Source organism: Haemorhous mexicanus, chromosome 32 (genome assembly GCF_027477595.1).
Source record: "Haemorhous mexicanus isolate bHaeMex1 chromosome 32, bHaeMex1.pri, whole genome shotgun sequence".
Lineage (NCBI taxonomy): Eukaryota > Metazoa > Chordata > Aves > Passeriformes > Fringillidae > Haemorhous > Haemorhous mexicanus.
This window is the reverse complement of record NC_082372.1, coordinates 2,004,654-2,022,831: the sequence shown is the minus strand read 5'-3', so window position 1 is coordinate 2,022,831 and position 18,178 is coordinate 2,004,654. Positions and strand designations below refer to the sequence as shown.

Sequence of the window (18,178 nt, the reverse complement as noted above, 5' to 3'; positions counted from 1 at the left end):
TCCCTGCTGTTGCTGTGTATTGCAGCTGGGTTCATCGTGCCCACGGAGGGCGCAGCTGCCGGCGCTGGGCAGGGGAACAAACGAGATGGGTCCTGGTTCCAGAAAGCTCCAGAATCTCTTCCTTACCCCCGGGTAGGAGGGGCGGGATGGGGACGAAGGACCAGGCAAAGGCAGGGCCGGGGGTTTTTACAGGGGATCCCAGGGGGGAGTTGGTGTTGGAGGCAAGAGAGGAGTTCTTAGCAGCACAAGGAGGGTGAGATCAAATTCCTGTCTCTTAGGAACAGGGGCACTCCACAACTCCCCATTTTTAAATTGATCAATGCATGCTGAATAACTTAAAATAAGGGGATTCTCGGGAATATGACTGAATAGTTTACAAAACCAAAATGAATATTATTCAGCAAATGAATATTAATAATTAATAATTATTAATTATGATTAACAAGGAATAGAAAAGCATTTGAGTCTTAATCACAAAGGATAAAGTAACAGAAATGATGATCCTTGATTAAATGAATACATTTTTACTTCATGAGTTAACAGCTCAATCTCCTCAGGCTTTTGATCTCCTCACCAGGAGGGGTGCAGTTCTTTGATCCCCTCTTCATGAGGGGCACAGACTTTAGTGTTTGGTCTCAGCGTTGGCACTGGTATTGTGGGTGTTGTTATTGTGAAAAATGAGTATTATATGGTTGGCTTTTTGCAAATAATAAAAGGAATATTATGTGTGTTATGTTAGAAAGTTAATCTGTTTTACTTAATTAATGCTGTGTTAATCCTCTTAAGTAGTGTGGTAAATAGAGTTTTAGGCTATAGCATAATATTAAAATAGAAACTATGCGATGTAAGATACTTTTCTAACTAGCTCAAGAAAGGGATGAGATGTTCAAGAAATTCTTTTCACAGAGATAACAGCAACAAGACACTAAAATCCCAAAGAGAAGAATTATTGCCTCCTTATCATGAAGAACCAGACTCCTTTCACCTCCTTCTTTCAGACTCCACGGAGCCAAACCATGATTTACGAGATGTAGGGGGGTAAGGTGACAATAACCAGAAAAATCTCTACTTTGAAAGGAATGTTTGCATCATATATGAGATTTATGAATATGCAGCAGGCTATTGCTTTTAAGGGTTAACCCTTTGTTAGCTGACATGCTGTTCTGAGGAAAGTATCCAAATGTTCATAATTCTTTGCTTTTTTATTGTCCTTTATTGTCCTAACTCTGATTGTCCAAGTTCTTACTGTTCTATTTTTTTATTCCTGTTTTTGTAACTATTTTATTACTATTAAACATTTAAATTTTTATAACGAGTGATTGGTTTTTCACAGGGTGGTGGTGAGGCCGGCTGACTCCTGCACGGGGCTCGCAGCCGCGCCACGCGGGCCCGGGGCAGGGCCAGCTGCAGAGGCACGGCAGGAAGGGGGAGAGGTAGGTAGATAGGGGGGAAGGGGAGGTTTGGGACCAGAGGAGAAGGAATTGGTGGGAAAAAGGGGAATCTTAAACAGCGTGGTCAGCGCCGTTTTCAGAAGGAGGGCCCAGGACGGCGCGGCCTGCCATGATCCACTTGTACAAGTGGGGTTGTGATGGTTCATTAACTGATCTCAGAGTGCAAAACAACACAGAGGGGATTTCAGTATTCATCAAAACAAATGCACCTTTACTGAGTGCCCACAGCAAATGCGATAGAAGGATTAGAAAGGAGATAAAGGATAGAGAGAGAGAGAGGAAAAGAAGGGCTGGGGGGAATAGCTGCCAATGGAGAGATGAAATCCCTGTGGTCCGGCCAGTAGATCCGTCTTGTCACATTGAGGAGAATCTCAAATTCTTTGGTTAACTCAGGGGTCTCTTATAGTCCTCTGCTGAGGGGAGAATGGGTTAAGACAACAGAGAATAAGTGTATTGAAAACAGGTATGGACAGCCCATGTTCCAAAACAGGACAAAGCAATCTCAGCAGTGAGCGGGACCCATTGTTTCAGGATTGGTTCTGTGGGAAACCAGTCTTGGTCCAGCGAACACACCTGCAGGCACCACTTGGCAGACATCCCACTTCCGTCAGGCCAGCATCCTGTGTTAGAATTATAAGGGTCTCAGTCTCATTCCTTGGGAGGGGGCTTCAGTCTCCGTCCTTGATGGTGGTCATGAGGCAGATGAGGGATCTTCCGTGGGGGGATCACCAGAGTTAGCTCAGAAAGTTCATTTGGCCAAGAGATGGGGAAATTCATGGGCTGTTGTGGGGTGGTGAAGCAGGTGTGAGACCGTGGAGGCACAGCAAGCACACCTGCACACAATCACTTGGTGAGCATCCACTTCAACCAGGCCAGAACTCCAGCCAGAGCCCTCAGGGTCTGTCCTGGCGACGGTCATGAGGCAAATGAGGGAAACTTCCAACCGTCTCTTACACAGCAATCCCCATTCCGGGTAGGGAACGGGGGATGTGGAAAGACAGGGGTGAAGGAGGACACAGGGTGGTGAGAGGATGGCAGTGCTCCCAAACTCCCTCCCAGTCACACCCAGCACCCCCAAACCCCTCCCAGTGCCCACCAGGACCCCCCCAACCCCATCTCACCCTCCCCAGCATCCCCCAAACCCCTTCCCAGCCATTGCCCAGCCCCCAGCCCCTCTTCCAGTTCCAAGACAGCTCCCTTCAGCTCCTTCCCAGTGGCTCCCAGCACAGCCCAGTGGCTCTCCCAGTGCCCCCGGGGGCTCCCCCGTATCCCAGTGCAGCTCAGGGGGTGCTCCAGGCTGACGTGCTCCACCTGGCTGGTGTAGGTGAGCCTGCCCTGGGGGTGGGGGTTTCCAGCAGCTCCAGGAGCTGGTAGTCCAGTCCCTGTTGGGGACCATGTCGGTGGCCACCATGTGGTCTGAGAGCTCCTGCTGGCCCTGGAACCACCTCACCTGGATGTGGGCAGGGTAGAAATCCATGACGGAGCAGAGCAGGCGGCTGGGGCCAGGCTGGGAACTCGAGGGCACCAGCAAGATGGACACACTGGGGGCACTGTGAGAGGGAGAGAGTGGGGACACACTGGAATCAGCTGGGGAGCACTGGGAGAGGGGAGGGCTTTAGTGGGGTGGAGAGGGACAGGGAATGGACTGGGAGGGAGTTGAGTGGCACCGAGAGAGGTGGGAGAGGATGGGGGGTACTGGGAGAGACGGTGGAAGTCTTGTCGTGAACTGGGAATGGACTGGGAATAGACTGGTAATTGACTTGGAGGGGCTGGTTGGAACTGGGATGGTCTGGGAATGAACTGGGAGGGACTGGAGTGGCACTGAGAAAGGTGGGAGGGGCACTCGGCACTATGAGAGAGCGTGAAAGTCGGAGAGTGGACTGGGAATAGACTGGGAGGGTCTGGGAGGGAGTTGGAGGGACTGCGGTGGCACTGGGAGGGATCTGGGAATGGACTGGGATGGAACTGGCAATGACGTGCGCGGCGCTGCGAGGCCGAGTCCAGCTCGGGGCACTCGGATCTGCGGATGATCCTAGCAACAGATGGGTCATCGGAGGGACGAGCTGTGATTGGCTGAGAGGCGTTATCTCCACGCTCGACCGAGATGGACGCGCCGCGGAGCGCTGGGAGTGACCGGGATGGACTGGGATGGGCTGGAGGAGCCACGGGGGGGTCACTGGGTGGGAGAGGATGTCCCAGTGATGGACACAAGGAGGGCTGCCGCCTCTGAGGCGATTCCCAGACTCGAGGGATACTGGGAATTTCAGGAGCTCCAGGGTCATTGGCAGGGCAGGGTCCGAGGGGACGCGCTCTGCCCCGCGCTCACCTCGGCGCTCCACCGTTGTGAACGGGGCATAAAGCTCGTAGTTTCGCCAGCACTGCGTGTCCACCAAAGCCCGGTAGTACTCCATGTGAACCGGGTGCCTGTTAGAGCGCTTGGCATTCATCTCCCCATAGGCGATGAACCCCACGTACACCCCGACGTCGCTGTCCAATATCAGGAACTGCTCCCGGTTGTAGATGAACCTCTCCACGAACCTCACCTTCTCCGTGCCGTTCAACAAGTGACACTCTTCAATCTCATCCCCTGGAACACCCTTGTGAGTGCAGGACACAGCTCCGGGGTGCCCCCCCAGCACCCCCAGAGCACCGGGGGCCAACCTGGATCCCCACTGCGCACTCCCTGTGCCCCACGGCCGCCATGGGACCCTCCTGCCCGCGCTGCCGCTTCCTCTGTGCCATCCTTCCCCCATTTCCCCTTCCACATTTTTTCCCCTCCCATCTCTGGCCGCTCCCAAAATTACTTTAAGGGTCCCGTTTCCCCATTTTCCTACAAATCCCCCAATCTCCAGCCACTCTCGGGCTCAGTTTCGGGGTCCCCCCTCCCCTTTTCCCCACCCTCTCCCAACTCTCCTTCACCTTCGCTCACCCCTCTGCCCCTCCCGCTCTCCCTTTTGGGGGGCTCCCCCCTTCGCCCCCTTTTCCCCCTTCTCCCCCCCACCGTCCCACCGCCTCCCGCCCCCCCCCGCTCACCCGAGAGCCCCGCGCCCGCAGCCGGGGGGGCTCCCAGCACCACCAGTGCCACCAGTCCGGCCCCAGCTGCCGCCCCTCGCCCCACGGCCAGCGCCGGGCAGGGGCCGCAGCCCCGAAGCAGCCGCGCTGCGCTGGGAGCACCAGTCCGGAGCGGGGCGGGCTCGGCAGCGCCGCGCGCTCCCATTGGCTCCCGCCACTGCTGGGGAGCGATTGGCCACGGGCTCTGCCCGGCAACCGATGAGGCAATCCAACGCCCCGCGCTTTCATTGGCTGAGCCGCCTTCTGCCTGCGCTGGGATTGGCTGAGGCCTTTCCGGGAGGCTGCAGCCCCGGGCTGGGGGATTTTTTGGGGAGGGGGAACCTTGGGGCGCTGGGCAGGTGGGAGCTCAGGTGAGCCCAGAAATGCGTGCCCAGGTTCGCGGGATCTCAAGGGTGCCCGTGGCAAGTGGTGACGCTGGCCAGATGCAGAGCCGCTCTGTCCCTGCCCCCCGCAGCCGCACAGCGACAGAAAATGGAACCGAGGGTTCCTCCGTGGGGACAAGGACCGGGAGAGATCCCTCGGCAAATCCGGTACGGGCACAACAGACCCGGCCTGGGCACACGGAGGGAATTTATTACCAACCAAATCACAGCAGCACAAGGAGAGGGCGAAGAAATTTCTCCAACACCTTCCCCCACCCAACAGGGATCACCCGGATCGGGGGTCACCAGGGCTCTGCCCAACGGGGGTCACTGGGGATCATCCAGCACGGATCCTCCCATGGGGGATGGAGCTGGAGCAGCGCACAAAGCACCTCCCACACTCGGGACACTCGCAGGGCCTCTCCCTGGTGTGGAAGTGCTGGTGAGTGACAATCCCTGAATTCCACCTGAAGCTCTTCTGACATTCCAAGCCCTCATGGAGCCGTTCCCCAGTGTGGATCTTTGTGTCCTTGCTGAGGTCGGAGGTTCCACTGAAGCTCTTCCCACGTTCCCCACACTCACAGGGCCTCTCCCCTGCGTGGATGTTCTGGTGTTCCATCAGGCTAGAGCTGTAGCTGAAACCCTTCCCACATTCCAAGCACTTGTGGGGCTTCTCCCCGCCATGAGGCTTCTCCACTGAGCTCCGGCTGGATCTCCAGACACCTTCCTGGCTCAGGGGGGCTCTTTCCTTCCTGCAGCTCCCTGGGCTGGGTTTGCAGCCACTCCTCGTGAGGGATCTCTGGGGCTTTTCCTCCTCCTCCATCAGGCCACAGCTTGGCAATGACAGATCCTGGTTTGGGGGAAACCAAGGTGGGAGCGCCTTGGAGTAGAGGCTCCTCCTGCCCAATTCCATCTCTAGAAGTCAGCAGGGGTCTTGTGTCCATGAAAATCTCCACAATGTCAAGATTCAGCCCAAAAAAATCTCTCCCAGGAATTCCTTATCGCTGATCTCTCCACTTTTGGGGTTCCAGAGTTTTCCTTTCCTTGGGATAATGGGGGTCCAATGGCTCCAAGGCTTGTCCTTTCTCCAGCATCCTGCTTAGGGATGATCCAGGGGCTTTTGGGGGTCCATGGGGTCCCTTCTCCCCTGATGCTCTACTTTCAGATCCGAGGAGTCCCAGGGGTCCCTCTTCTCCAGGCTCCCCCTCTTTCCAGCCAGCCGGGGTCCCCCAGCTCTGGGATCGCCCCTCTCTGCTCTCCCCACTCTGGGGGTCCCAGGGGTTCCCCTCCTCTGCTGTCCCGGGGTCCCCAGCACCAATGTCCTCCCCTGCCCATACTGGGCAATGGCCACGTGGACCCCCAAAGATCCCCCCAAGGGGCTCAGCCTTGGGGTCCTGCATGACCCAAAATTATAAACACAGAGAAAAAAACCTCCCAGAGACGCCAGATGATATTTTGGGCTCAAATCCACAATCTGCAGTCTCCAAACACACCCCAATAAAAAACCCTCTCAGCGACACCCCTGATAGATTTGGGTCAAGCCCCTCCTCCCCTCTCACCTGCAGGACGAGGTGGGGGCGATGGTCCCGCGGCTGCGGCCACAGGGGGCACTGGAACCTCCTGTTCTTGCTCCTGCTCCACCTCTTCCTACTCCTCCTTTTCCTCTCTCCCTCCTCCTCCTCCTTCCTAATCCCACCTCCTCCCCAGTTCCTGCCCTCTGTGTATTTAGAGTTGAGACCCTTGCTTGTTTTTAGAACTAGAACAAAGATCCCTGATGGAACAAGGTTTGCTGCTTTTAGTCAGAAGTATCAGTGACTAAAGGTCACGTTTCCTTTGGTTTGGTGCCGTCCTTGTTCCCCCTCAGTGTTCAGGCTGGGCTATGGGGTGTCCTTGTGTGCTGCATTTTCCGAGTTCCTCTGGCATCCTTTGGGCAATAGGCTGTGCCCTGGGAGGGATCTTTGTGCTCCTTTGTGACACAGGAGAACCTTCCAGGCGGTTTCTGTGTGAGCTGCTGCTGTGGTGTCACAGGAGCAGTGCCACGTCCCCGTGGTGTTCCCGTTGCTGTGGGACACGGAGGCCTCAGTGCCCAGAGTGGCTCTGGGCTCGCTGCCAGAGGATCCTCCTGCCCGAGGCATTCTCAGCAGCCAGCCCAGCCCTGACGGGTGTCCTTCTGTGCTTGCAGGGCTACAGGCTGCAGACGTGTGCAGCGCAGCCAAAATGATCCAGCACGTGGCTGCTGCAGTTTGCACTCTGTACTCTGTGGCTTATTCAGGGTATTTTTTAACCCACTTGGCACGTAAGTCGAGGCTTTCTCTCGGTGCAGCATCTGTGGGTTTGGGCTTGCTGTGTGCTTTGTGTTCTTCCTCTGGAGCTGAGCTGACTTTGGAACCAAATGGCCATGAAGACACCATTGCTTTGGGAGAGTTCCTGCCAGCAGCTGCAGCTGAAAAAGGGGGTGTCTGCAGCCAGGGGGGCGTGCACAGCATTTGCAATGAGCCCTGGGGGGTTCTGTTCCCTCAGGCAGGGAGTCTGTGCCAGCAGAGCCTGGAACTCCCTCCGTTTGCTGCTCCGGCCAAGAACTGACCCAGCCCAGTATTTTGTGCTGTTCTCTTGCTTGCTGTGGGAAGGGACTGTGGCTCCTGCAGGGATGCTGTGAGAGCAAAATGCTCTCTTGGGGTTGCCTTGCTCTGTGGCATTTCCCACCACAGGCAGTTTTTCTCCTAACAGCATCTGGTTCATGTTCCCTCTCCCATTTCAGGGCACTTCTGTGGATCCCGAGCAGCTCCTCCTTCGGTGAGTGGGAAAGGAACCTTTGGTGTTTGGAATTGTGCAGCAAGTTGTGAGCTTGGCATGTGGCAGCTGAGGGCCAGCCTGGGAGGCTGAAGGAAAGTTCCTGTCAGTGTCTCAGCAGCAGCAGCAGCAAAGGGATCCCCGTCAGTTTTCTCCTTTTCTGCTGAAGAGCTTTTGAAGAGCTGCAGGTCTGGCTTTGCAGGCAGAGGATTGCTGGCTGGCTTTAGCCATGGTGGAATGTTGAATTCCCAGCAATAAGTGGCAATGTCGACTTTAGCCCATTGTTAGTTGGAACAGCTCCAAACCCAATTTCTGCTTAGTGCAGCTGGATGTGCAGCTGAGGATAAATAAGGTGAGAACTGAGATAGAACTTCCCGTCCCTCACGCTGCCGTCTGTCCACAGGGCACAAAAGAAGCACCAGCACCTCCTGGGGCTCCCCCTGCTTCCAAAGAGGAGGCCAAAGAGGAGGAAGACAGCAGTGAGCTTCCCGCTGTTCTGGGGGACGATGGTGAACTTCCCTCAGTGCCAGGAGGTGACAGTGAGCTTCCCTCAGAGCCAGGAGGTGACAGTGAGCTTCCTGCTGTCCTGGGAGATGAGGGCGAACATCCCGCGGTGTGGGAATGCCACGGCGAGGCTCCTACACAGGGGGACAAGGACAGTGGACATCTCCTCCCCCTGGTGTGCGACCAAAATGACCAAGCTCCCACAGTGTGGGATGAGGACAGAGGACATCTCCCGTCCTGGGATGAGGATGGTGGATGTCCCCTGGTGTGGGACGAGGATGGCGAAGCTCCCAAGTCATGGGATGAGGATGTCGGAGATCTCCCGGTGTGGGATGAGGATGGAGGACATCCTGTATCTTGGGAAGAGGAGAGTGAACATCTCCCAGCATGGGAAGTGGACAGCGAACATCCCCTGGCTTGGAAAGATGATGGCGAACCTGCAGCGTTTTGGGAAGAGGATGGAGAAGCTGCAGCATTTTGGGAAGAGGATGGAGAACCTCCCTCTGCTGTGGGATCCTGGGCTGAGCATTCTGACAGCAGCACAGCCCTGCAGCCAGAGGGGAGAGGGGAGTGGTGCCTGATGCAGCTGAGTACGTCTGCTCTGTCCCTGGGTGCCCGAGCAGGGCGCTGTGTGTGTGTCTCGGCATCAGCTGCACCCAGGGTTGCTCTGCAGCTGAATGTCACCGAGCCATTTCTTGTCCTTCCCCAGCTGAGACCAAGGGGCTCACGGCCCCAGGGAGTGGGGCTGCGTTCTGGCTCTGCTGCAGGGCGGGGTCTCACTCTGGGAGGGAGCGTCTTCCACGTGGTTTCTTTCAGGGAACACCGTGAGCGAGGCGGAGCCTGCCGAGAAATACCTGGAGCTGGAGCAGATTGGCCAAGGGTAAGGGCACGGCAGCGACTTCTGCACAAGCAGGGCCAGGGGTTGTGCTGGGGCAGGATCCAGTGAGAAGTCAGGAGAGCTCCAAACACCTTCCGACACTGGGCTACCATCCTGCTGTCTCTCAGTCCTGATCAGAATTGATAACTGTGGTCAGGAGGCATCGTCAAAGGGCCCTGAGGCTGGCAGTGTCCTGCCTGCAGCAAGGAGCAGGACCTGGAAGATCTTCTGTCCCTGGAACTGGATTGCCTAAAAGAGCAACTCACCATCTGATGACTGTCAGAAAGCAATTCTCAAGAAGATTTCTTTCAAATATTTTCCTTTGAAAAATATCCACGGGTCAGAATGATCAACCTAAAGGTTTAGAAACAGAAACCAGAGATGAGCTAATTAGGGCTATATTCTAGCACAGGTAGCAGACCCCATCCATTCAGTAACAGACACAGTGCTGATGCACTCAGGGGGAAAATGCATCACCTGCCTGATGGCAGGGCCCTTGTGGAGCCTGCAGGTCTTAGGCAGGACATGGAAAAGGATGAAATGCATTCTTTTCCAGTTCTTTAGACACCCATTTCCCCTCCTAGGTTTTGAACTAAAGCAGTTCAGGGTGGACATTTGGGATTTGCTCCAGCCCAATTCCCTCGTGCTGGGTCTCAGTTTTCTCTTGCCCACCTTGCATGGCAGAGGGCTGGTGGCTGCTGTGCTGTTGTTGGAAGGGTCGATGCACCCAGGTGTTTGTGAAGGCTGCAGGCAGCAGAGATCTCCTGTCTGGGCTGGCTTTCACTGCCAGGGCCTAAAGCGCTGCTTCTTTCTTCTCTGCTGTTTTGTCTCCAGGGCTTTCGGAACCGTTTACAAAGGACTGGACAGGGCCACTGGAGGAGAGGTCAGTGTCAACACGCCCAGCACGCCTGGCAGCTCTCCAGGGCTTTCCCCTCTGCTGGGAGCTGTGGCTGCAGCTTTGGGGGCCAGCAGAGCTTTCGTGCCCAGGCTGCTCCTCTGAAGGCAGAGCAGTGTCAGCCTGCAGAGCACAGCTGGGACAGACCTGGTCCTTCTGAAGTGCCGAAGGAATGCAAGGAGGGCAGCGGTGTCTGTCAGAGCAGGACACGCTGGCTTGGTCTGCATATCTAAAAGTGTGAATGCATCAGCTGCTGGAGACTGAGGCCCAATTTATCTTCACCCCAGCCTCTGACAGGAACAGTTTAGCAGTTTTTCCATCCTGCCTTTCATCTTCAAAGGGAGCCTCAAGGCCTGATTAGGGAGAGATCCTGCTTGGGCTCAATTTGGGGTTTTAGTCCTACTTCAGCTGTTCACAAAGAGAAGGAGAGAAATGAGAAGATGGATGTCCAGAGCAAAGCTCTCTCCCAAACCCTGCAGGTGTGTTTGGGTCTGGTGTCAGTGACAGCCTGTGACAGGGATCACCTGAGCAATGGATGTGCGTGTTTGCTTTGTTGTGCAATCCCAAACAGAGCAGTTGGATCTGAAATCATGACCAAATCCCATAGAACTGCTAAAGGGTTCCTGGCTGTTTTGCTCTGTTTTCACAGAACCAGAATTACCTCCTGCTTTCCAAATGGGTTTGAATAATATTAATGAGAGAGTTGAGGCAATTGAGCAGACTTTAGGTGCAGAGGATGTTGTTAGAGCTTTGAGGCTGACAGCTGAGGGACCATTTCTGCAGAGCTGGCAAGGCCAAATGTCTCTGGCCATGTGTCCTGTGAGCAGCCCCCAGCTGGCAGAGCAATGGGCTGTGGGAATGGCACTTGCTGAGCTCTGGTGTCCCATCCCAAGGCAGTTTGGCACAGCCCGGCTCCGTCGCTCCAAACAGACTCGCTCCGTGTTTGCTGTGGCCTCCTGCCACAGACTCCTGCAGTTCAAGGGCTGCCATGTCCCTTCAGGTGGCCATAAAGAAAATGAGTCTCCGAGGGCAGAACAGGGAACGAGCTGTGAATGAGATCCTGCTCCTGAAGGACAAGAAGAACCCCAACATTGTCAACTCTTTGGACAGGTGAGTGCTTCAGCTCTTATCCCGTGCCCGGGCCCTGCGTTAACCTTTCCTGCATCCCTAGTCTGTAGCCTGTTTTGCAAATGCCTGACCCAGCCACATCTTCCCCAAACAACAGCCTGGCAGTTCACTCCCTGCGTGTGCTTTTGTTGCTTTGCTTTGGTTTTTCCTTCAAGTTGACCCCGTTTGCTGTGTCTCCCAACAAGTGCTGATGAACCACAGCAGAAATTATTTCCCTTGGCTTCTTCCCAGCCCTTTTCCATTGCTACAGATGCCAGGCAGACCAGGTTCTTGTTTCCAGTAATGCCTCATTTGCCCATTTTTCACTGGCCTTGCCTGTTTCTGAAGGGACTTTCTGAAAGGTTTTCTGACTGCTTTTATCCCAAGTGCTGCACGGCCTCCTCCCCTGGATAGCCCTGGCAGTTGTGTTGCCTTGTTCTGGAGGGAATGGTGGAACTGAGGAGTTCAGAAGCTGAACCAGCTGGGGGCAAGTGTTGTGGTTCCACATTGATCTGGGCTGTTGCTAACCTGCATTTATCACCTGCTTGCCATCTAAGGCCTCTCCTTTCTCACAGGTATCTCCTTCTCCTTTAGACTGTGCAGATTCCAAGGGCTGGGCAGCCGGGCAGGAATGTCTCTCCATCTGATTCTGTCCTCACTGACCAGTGACCTGGAAACAAAACTCCATCCAGGCTTTTCCATGGGGGAATTGAGCACTGCCCATTCATCTCCATGCCATTGTTTTCCTCTTCCAGCTTCCTTGTTGATGGAGATCTCTGGCTGGTGATGGAATACCTGGATGGAGGAACTTTGCAGGACGTTGTCAGACAGACACGCATGGCTGAAGGAGAGATGGCAGCTGTCAGTCGGGAGGTGAGGGATCCTGCTTGTCACTCCCATGGCTGGGACACCATGGTCCTTCCAAACAGGCATGAGAACAGGAGTGGCTCCGTGCTCAGGGCTTTGTTTCTGTGCTGTTTTCATGAGCTGGAGAAGAAAGAGCCTCTGCAGTGAACAGCCTGCCAGCATCACTGCACTTCTACTCTGTTCTTGTTCTCTCTCCTGCTGTTGTGGTACTCTCTGTCCTTTTTTGATTTGATTTGCTGTTCTCAGCTTTGCCTTGCACCGTTTGCCTGGAGCTTGTGTGCACTGCCCTCCTGGCCTGTCCCAGCAAAGCTGCTGCTGGCAGAATTCTGAACTGTCCTTTCTGGTGTGATATATTCCGGCCATTGGTTTTTACCCTGGTGTTTCTTGTTCTCTCTCAGTGTCTGCAGGGCCTGGATTTCCTCCATTCCAACTGGGTGATTCACAGGGATCTGAAGAGCTCCAACATCCTCCTGGGAATGGACGGCTCTGTCAGGCTGGGTGGGTGTTCCTGGCCAGGCACGGCGCTCCCGGGCTGCGGCTGTGGGGCTGCTTCCCAGTGAGGCCAGAGCCCCACAAGGGCTGCTGGGGGCACTGCCCGGGCCCTGCTGCCAGCTGAGAGCGGCTGCCCCTGCAGAGAGCTCAGGAGAGTAGCAGGGTGCCAGCCGTGCCTTTGCTCTGGCTATGGCCCTTCCAGAGGGGCAGCAGTGGGAATCTAAAGCTCCAAGGGAATCAGTAAAAGCCACTGCATGAAAGCTGAGGGTTTCTGTAAGGGTCCAGTTCCATCTTTCCTTGGCTACAGCCCTGAGGACTTTCCCAGCTAACTTCACTACTGCATTCTCAGATGGAGAGTGGGGAATCTTTGTGCTTGGTTTCCTCATTCCAGCTGCCTTTGACAGGGTTTGTTTCTGTCCTCAGCTGATTTTGGCCTCTGTGCTCAGCTCAGCCCTGAGCAGGACCGGCGCAGCTCCATGGTGGGCACTGCTCACTGGATGGCCCCAGAAGTTGTGGCCAGATCTCCTTATGGCCCCAAGGTGGACATCTGGGCCTTTGGCATTGTGACCATCGAGATGGTGGAAGGAGAACCTCCTTACTTCAGGGAAACGGGGGCCATGGTAAGAGGCAAATTCTCCAGTGGTTGCAGAGGCCTGTGAGCACAGGGGGACCCTGCCCTGGGAGCAGCAGCTGGAGGTTTCTGCACATGGGAAGGGAATTCCCAGAGGACTCCAGCCTCAACACAGACGAATATTCTGCAGTCTCCAGCAACAATTTGCTTTGGGATTTACGTTGTTGCAGCTCTTCTGGCTCTGAGGATGACATGGAAATGTGAAGCAAGTGCATCAGCTCTAATGTTATCTTGGAAGAAAACCCCAAACCAACCCCACATCCCATCCCCAAACCCAACAAGATTTCTGCAGGAGTTTCTAAAGGAGGTTTTGCAAGAGGATCTCCCCGCTGATTCTTCTCACTGGGAAACTTGTTGAAAACCTGAAGATGATGATTCAACATCCCCAAAGTCTAACATATTTCTTTCCTAGTCCAAGCTACTTTCTCTGTGTCACCAAGCCTGAGCTTTCAGCATCACAAACCTCCTGTTTCTGGCCTGGCAGTTTCTGGGATGGGGCATCAGGAATGCATTCACTTGAGTGTCAGTGGCACTGCAGAGATGCACTTGATGTAAGAATCCTTTGAAATAACCCAGGCAGACCACACTGACTCTGGAAAATGGCCTGTACAGCTGGTGTCCACATTTGGAGAAGCAAAATGTGCTATTTCTGATGGAGGTTCCTACTAACAGAGTCAGCCAATGAAACTGGCTCTCAGGGAGAGATCATTTGGATGTTGCAGTGGCTGTGGCAGCCCCAGGGTTTGGGTTTTTTGGTTGGCACAGAAAAATGAGCTGGGAGCAGCAGAATATTCATCTGTGTTGAGGCTGGAGTCCTCTGGGAATTCCCTTCCCATGTGCAGAAACCTCCAGCTGCTGCTCCCAGGGCAGGGTCCCTCTGGCAGGGAGGAAAGTGCCCCTGGAGCTGGGGCTGAGGACCCGGGGTGGATGTGAGCCCGTGTGGGTGTGAAGGAAGCTGGCAGAGCGCTGAGTTTGCTTTCCCTGCAGGCTCGCGCTCTGATCCGGCAGAACGGGACCCCGCAGCTGCAGGAGCCCCGGCGCCTGTCGGCTCTGCTGCGGGACTTCCTCGAGTGCAGCCTGGAGCCGGACGAGGAGCGGCGCTGGGCTGCCCAGGAGCTGCTGCAGGTGAATGCCAAGGGCTGCAGGGCAAGCAGCAGCGCGAGGGAGGGGTTTTCTTGTGGGGCCCCCTCCGACAGTCTCCAGCCTCGCTGCTTTCCACACGCAGAGCGAGCAGAATCCTCGCCTGCTTTGGCCTGGCAGGCTCCTTTCGAGGCCAGCTGGGCCTGGTGCCCCACAGCGAGCAGGGACATCTTCAACAGGTCAGGGGGCTCCGAGCCCTGCCCGACCTGAGCTTGGAGGTTTCCAGGGAGGAGGCACCTCCCTCACCTCTGGGCACCTTCTGTCAATGTTCCCCCACTCTCCTGGTTAAAAAATTCTCCCTTACATCTAATCTGAGCCTGCTCCCCTCTCTTGAGTTTCAAACCATTTCCCTTTGTCCTGCTGCAAGAGGGCCTGTGAGGAACTTGACTCTGGGAAGTAACAGTTCATTTCTTTCTTTTTTATCCTTTGGGCAGCACCCATTTTTGTCATCAGCCAAGCCTCTCTCCAGCCTGACCCCTGTGATCACTGCAGCGAAGCAACTGAGGGAGCAGCGGAAGAGATGAAGCAATTGAGGACAGCCTTTAGTTACAATAGTTAGGACAACTAGTTAGTTATGGTAGTTAGCACTGGTAGTTATTTATGGTAGTTAGGATTGCTAGTTGGTTATGGTAGTTAGGACAGCCTGTTTGTTACGGCAGTTTTTGGAATAAAAACTCTCTCAAACCTCGACTCCCTTGACGTGTCCCTTCCTTCTCCCGCTGTGCCTCAGCTGCCCGGAGCCATGTGAGGGGAGAGCGGGCCCAGCCTGGCCCAGAGCTGAGCCCCAGCAGAGCCCTGGCAGAGCCCAGAGTAGCCTCGGCACCTGCAGAGTCAGCCTGGAAGGAGGCGCTTGGAGCCTTCGGGGCTGCACCCGGCTCTGGGTTACAAACTGTGTGTGCTGGAAAATGCCAGCGGCTCTGCAGGAGGGCAGAAGGGGCCCGGGGAAGGCCCAAGTGCTCCGTGCAAGGGAAAAACCTGCCCTGGCTTTGGTGTAAATAACTAGGCAGTGTTGGTTTTGCTTCATGTATTGACTTTTGCAAATTATTCTTAATCACAACGAGTTTGATATGGTACAGTTTGTAATCACCTTTCACTGCTTTTGCTATAGTATAATTTGTTCAGCTTTTTGTTGCCAATGCCCTGGCCCCTGTGCAGCTCCTATCCTCAGAACATGGATGATATTTTAGTTTGTGGACAGTGTGAAAAACATACATTATAGTTTTGGCTTTCACAAACTATTAAAGTGGATGCCATGTGTTGTGCATTGTAATGTTAACTTTTGCAGAAATAGCTGTAGTTGTGAAATAATAGCTAATGCTTTTATTTTTGCATCTAACTTACAATAATGAGAATGACTCAGAGATATTTGTGAAATAACTAATTTGAAGTACTTGTGGAAATAGCTAAAACCATCTGCATGGTCAGATAACACTTGAGGAAGGGATGTGATGAGGGCCCCTGCCACTGACCCTTCCACTGTCAGTAACTGTCACCTGCTGCAACCACAGAACAGGGGGCCCTTGTGAGGGAGTGACACACAACCCTCAAAACAACAACCCACGATTCCTGCACGTACTCTAAAAAGGCGATTTGGGGGTCAAACCAACCTAAAGAACTCCAGGAACATGTAAAGGAGTTCAAAGACATGTTTGAATTTGTGTAATCATTATGAATATCTATTTGATCAATACAATGGAAAAAGTTGCTAAGAAGAGTTGCTGTGGTTAACCATTGTGCCTCTGGCCATCGCCAAGCACCCAGCGCTGTTACTGATTTGTTCCTTATTTTTCCTTATTAAACTTTGAAAAATTCTAAAGAATGAGGCTCCTTTCTCACTTTGTCCCCAAGGTGCTCACGTCTTGTTCTTCCCCCAAGCCAAGATTTGTCAATCCTACACTTTGTCTAGATAGAGCTGGAGAAGGCTGTGAGGAAAAGGAAGATGCACTGGTGGGGAGGCCCATGGGAGTCTCAATCTCCCAGCTGTGGAGGACTGGTCCCAAATAAGCGGAATAGATTTCAAGGTTATGGTCATAAGCTTGCTTCTCCCATAGATCTTTGCAGGCACATGCTAATTTATGTAAAGTTCTGTTACCCCATTGGCCTGTTGGCCTAGTTACCCAAGTACAACCCCTGTTACCCATCTCTGGTTAGTCCCTAGAATGTTCTCCTCTCTGTCCCTCCATTGGCCCTGGTTTACTGCATTCCTCTGCCCCTGTTTCCCTGTTAGCTGACCCGACCCTTAACCCCTCCTTTGCCCCATTTTCCCCATATCCATTGGACCCTGACCCTCAGCTCCACCCTCACTACCCCATATAAAAACCCCCTGTGCCCTCAGCTTGCACCCTGTCTTTGTCCCTGGACCCTGTTCAGCTGTGGACCCTGTTCCTGTACCAATAAACCCAGTTTGCTGGAGATCACACACAGACCCACCCTGCCTGCTGTGTCAGCTTTATAAAGCAGCCGTGAGCTTCAGGCTCCTGAGTGCCGGACGCTCCAAGGGCCTCGGCAGCGCCAGGACGCTCCAGACTGGGACAGCCAGGCAGGTGAGGAGGAAGTCACTGCCCCTATCCCCTCTCTCCTGCTCCATCTCCCAGCCCAGCATTGCTGCAGGACAGCCTCACTACCAATGCCATCCTGCCAGGGATGGACTGGGGGGATCTCCTTCCCCTTCCCTCTGGCATGGAGGCAAATCCCATCTTCTCCTTCTCTGCCCTCCTTCCTCTCCTCATTCTCTCCTTCAACCATCCACATTCCTTTCCCATCTCCTTCCTCCCTTGTTCCTTCTTCTTCCTTCCTCTCCTTCTGCCTTTTCCTTTTCCCTTCTCCCTGTCTCTTCCTCTCCTTGTCCTTCCTCCCCCAGGCACTGAGCTCCTGATGGAGACTAGGGAGAAAAAACCCCTGCCACAGAACCTCGTGGAAGAGGCCATTTGGAACGGCTCCACGGTGCAGGAATCCAACGGGGATGAAAAGCTCCAGAGATCCCACACAAGGAGGGGCTGCAAACCCAGCCCGGGGAGCTGTGAGGATGTAAAATCCTCCCTGTGCTGGGGAATGTGAGAAGAGCTTCAGACAGAGCTCAGCCTATTCCTGGCACCTCCAAAGACAGCGGTGCAGGATACAGAGATTCTTGGGCATGCAGAGATCCCCCTGCAGATCCATGGGGCTGCAGAGATCTCCCTGCAGATCCATGGGGCTGCAGAGATCCCCCTGCAGGTCCATGGGCATGCAGAGATCTCCCTGCAGATCCATGGGGCTGCAGAGATCCCCCTGCAGGTCCACGGGGATGCAGAGATCCCCCTGCAGCCCCTGGAGGAGCCGCGCTGGAGCACGGGGATGCCTGAGAGGAGGCTGTGACCCCGTGGCCAGAGGGGCCCCGCTGGAGCAGCCTGTCCTGGCAGGACTGACCCCGGGGCACAGTGACCCACGCTGCAGCAGCTGGAGGGGGGCTGTGCCCCATGGGATGGACTCAGGCTGGAGAAGTTCCTGGAAAAGTCTCCGGTGGGAGAGAGCTCAGGGTGCAGCAGGGGAACGACTCCTGTCCCCGAGCAGAGGGAGAAGCCCCGGGGGATGAACTGAGCATGGCCCCATTCCCTGTCTCCGGCACTGCCGGGGTAGGAGGTGCAGCTGGAAGGAGGGAGGCGGGGGGAAAGCTGGATTTAAGGGTCTTCACTGAATTCTCATTATCCTGCTCTGAGCTTTTGGAGTTTTCTGCCAGAAATCTCTCCCCTCCCCCACTTACCCACAGGGGTTTTGGGCAGCTTTCCCTTCTTGGGGGAAATCAAAGCGATGCACTGATGCTCCTAATTAGGGGTAGGAAAAGTGAGGCTCCAGGGCTCCCGCTGAGCCGGAGCCACCGAAGCGGCAGTGCCGTGGGAAAGCCGTGTCGGGAGCTGCGGAGAAGTTTGTTTTTTCAGCTCCATCCCCCTCGGGCCCGGGCCCGTTCCAGGGCAGTTCCTCAGCTCCGGCTTTGCCCTCACGCAGCCCGGGGGG

At 54.8% G+C, this 18,178-nt stretch overlaps 2 protein-coding genes across 4 annotated transcripts; one reads left to right on the top strand and one right to left on the bottom strand.

The window, feature by feature from the left end:
* Nucleotides 1–1,641: 1,641 nt before the first annotated feature.
* LOC132340600 (rano class II histocompatibility antigen, D-1 beta chain-like) lies at nucleotides 1,642–4,283 on the bottom strand. Of its 3 annotated transcripts, none has more exons than XM_059871683.1 (3): nucleotides 3,778–4,280; nucleotides 2,025–2,071; nucleotides 1,642–1,864 (listed from the first exon to the last, which is right to left on the bottom strand). In XM_059871683.1, the coding sequence occupies exons 1-3, from the start codon at nucleotides 4,202–4,204 to the stop codon at nucleotides 1,841–1,843; spliced, it is 498 nt and encodes a 165-aa protein (XP_059727666.1). In that variant the 5' UTR covers nucleotides 4,205–4,280; the 3' UTR covers nucleotides 1,642–1,840. The 3 variants fall into 3 exon arrangements, with proteins under 3 accessions (XP_059727666.1, XP_059727668.1, XP_059727665.1); XM_059871685.1 differs by having other exon boundaries at nucleotides 1,642–1,861; XM_059871682.1 differs by lacking the exon at nucleotides 1,642–1,864 and having other exon boundaries at nucleotides 1,878–2,071; nucleotides 3,778–4,283.
* Nucleotides 4,284–4,885: 602 nt separating this feature from the next.
* LOC132340463 (cyclin-dependent kinase 11B-like) lies at nucleotides 4,886–17,608 on the top strand. Its single transcript, XM_059871489.1, is given in 15 exon segments — nucleotides 4,886–5,053; nucleotides 5,644–5,749; nucleotides 8,074–8,208; nucleotides 8,239–8,334; nucleotides 8,386–8,808; nucleotides 8,996–9,059; nucleotides 9,891–9,939; nucleotides 10,952–11,061; nucleotides 11,814–11,931; nucleotides 12,324–12,423; nucleotides 12,841–13,037; nucleotides 14,036–14,173; nucleotides 17,096–17,229; nucleotides 17,262–17,296; nucleotides 17,358–17,608. Coding segments are annotated over 15 exon segments (2,124 nt in total).
* Nucleotides 17,609–18,178: the final 570 nt, after the last annotated feature.

Bases quoted from the DNA above. Each gene is read 5' to 3' on its own strand.
- LOC132340600 (XM_059871682.1), bottom strand. From the start codon at position 4,204: ATGGGGGAAGGATGGCACAGAGGAAGCGGCAGCGCGGGCAGGAGGGTC. The intron at 2,072-3,777 runs GTGAGCGCGGGG...ATTCTAACACAG, and splicing joins CACAACGGTGGAGCGCCGAG to GATGCTGGCCTGACGGAAGT.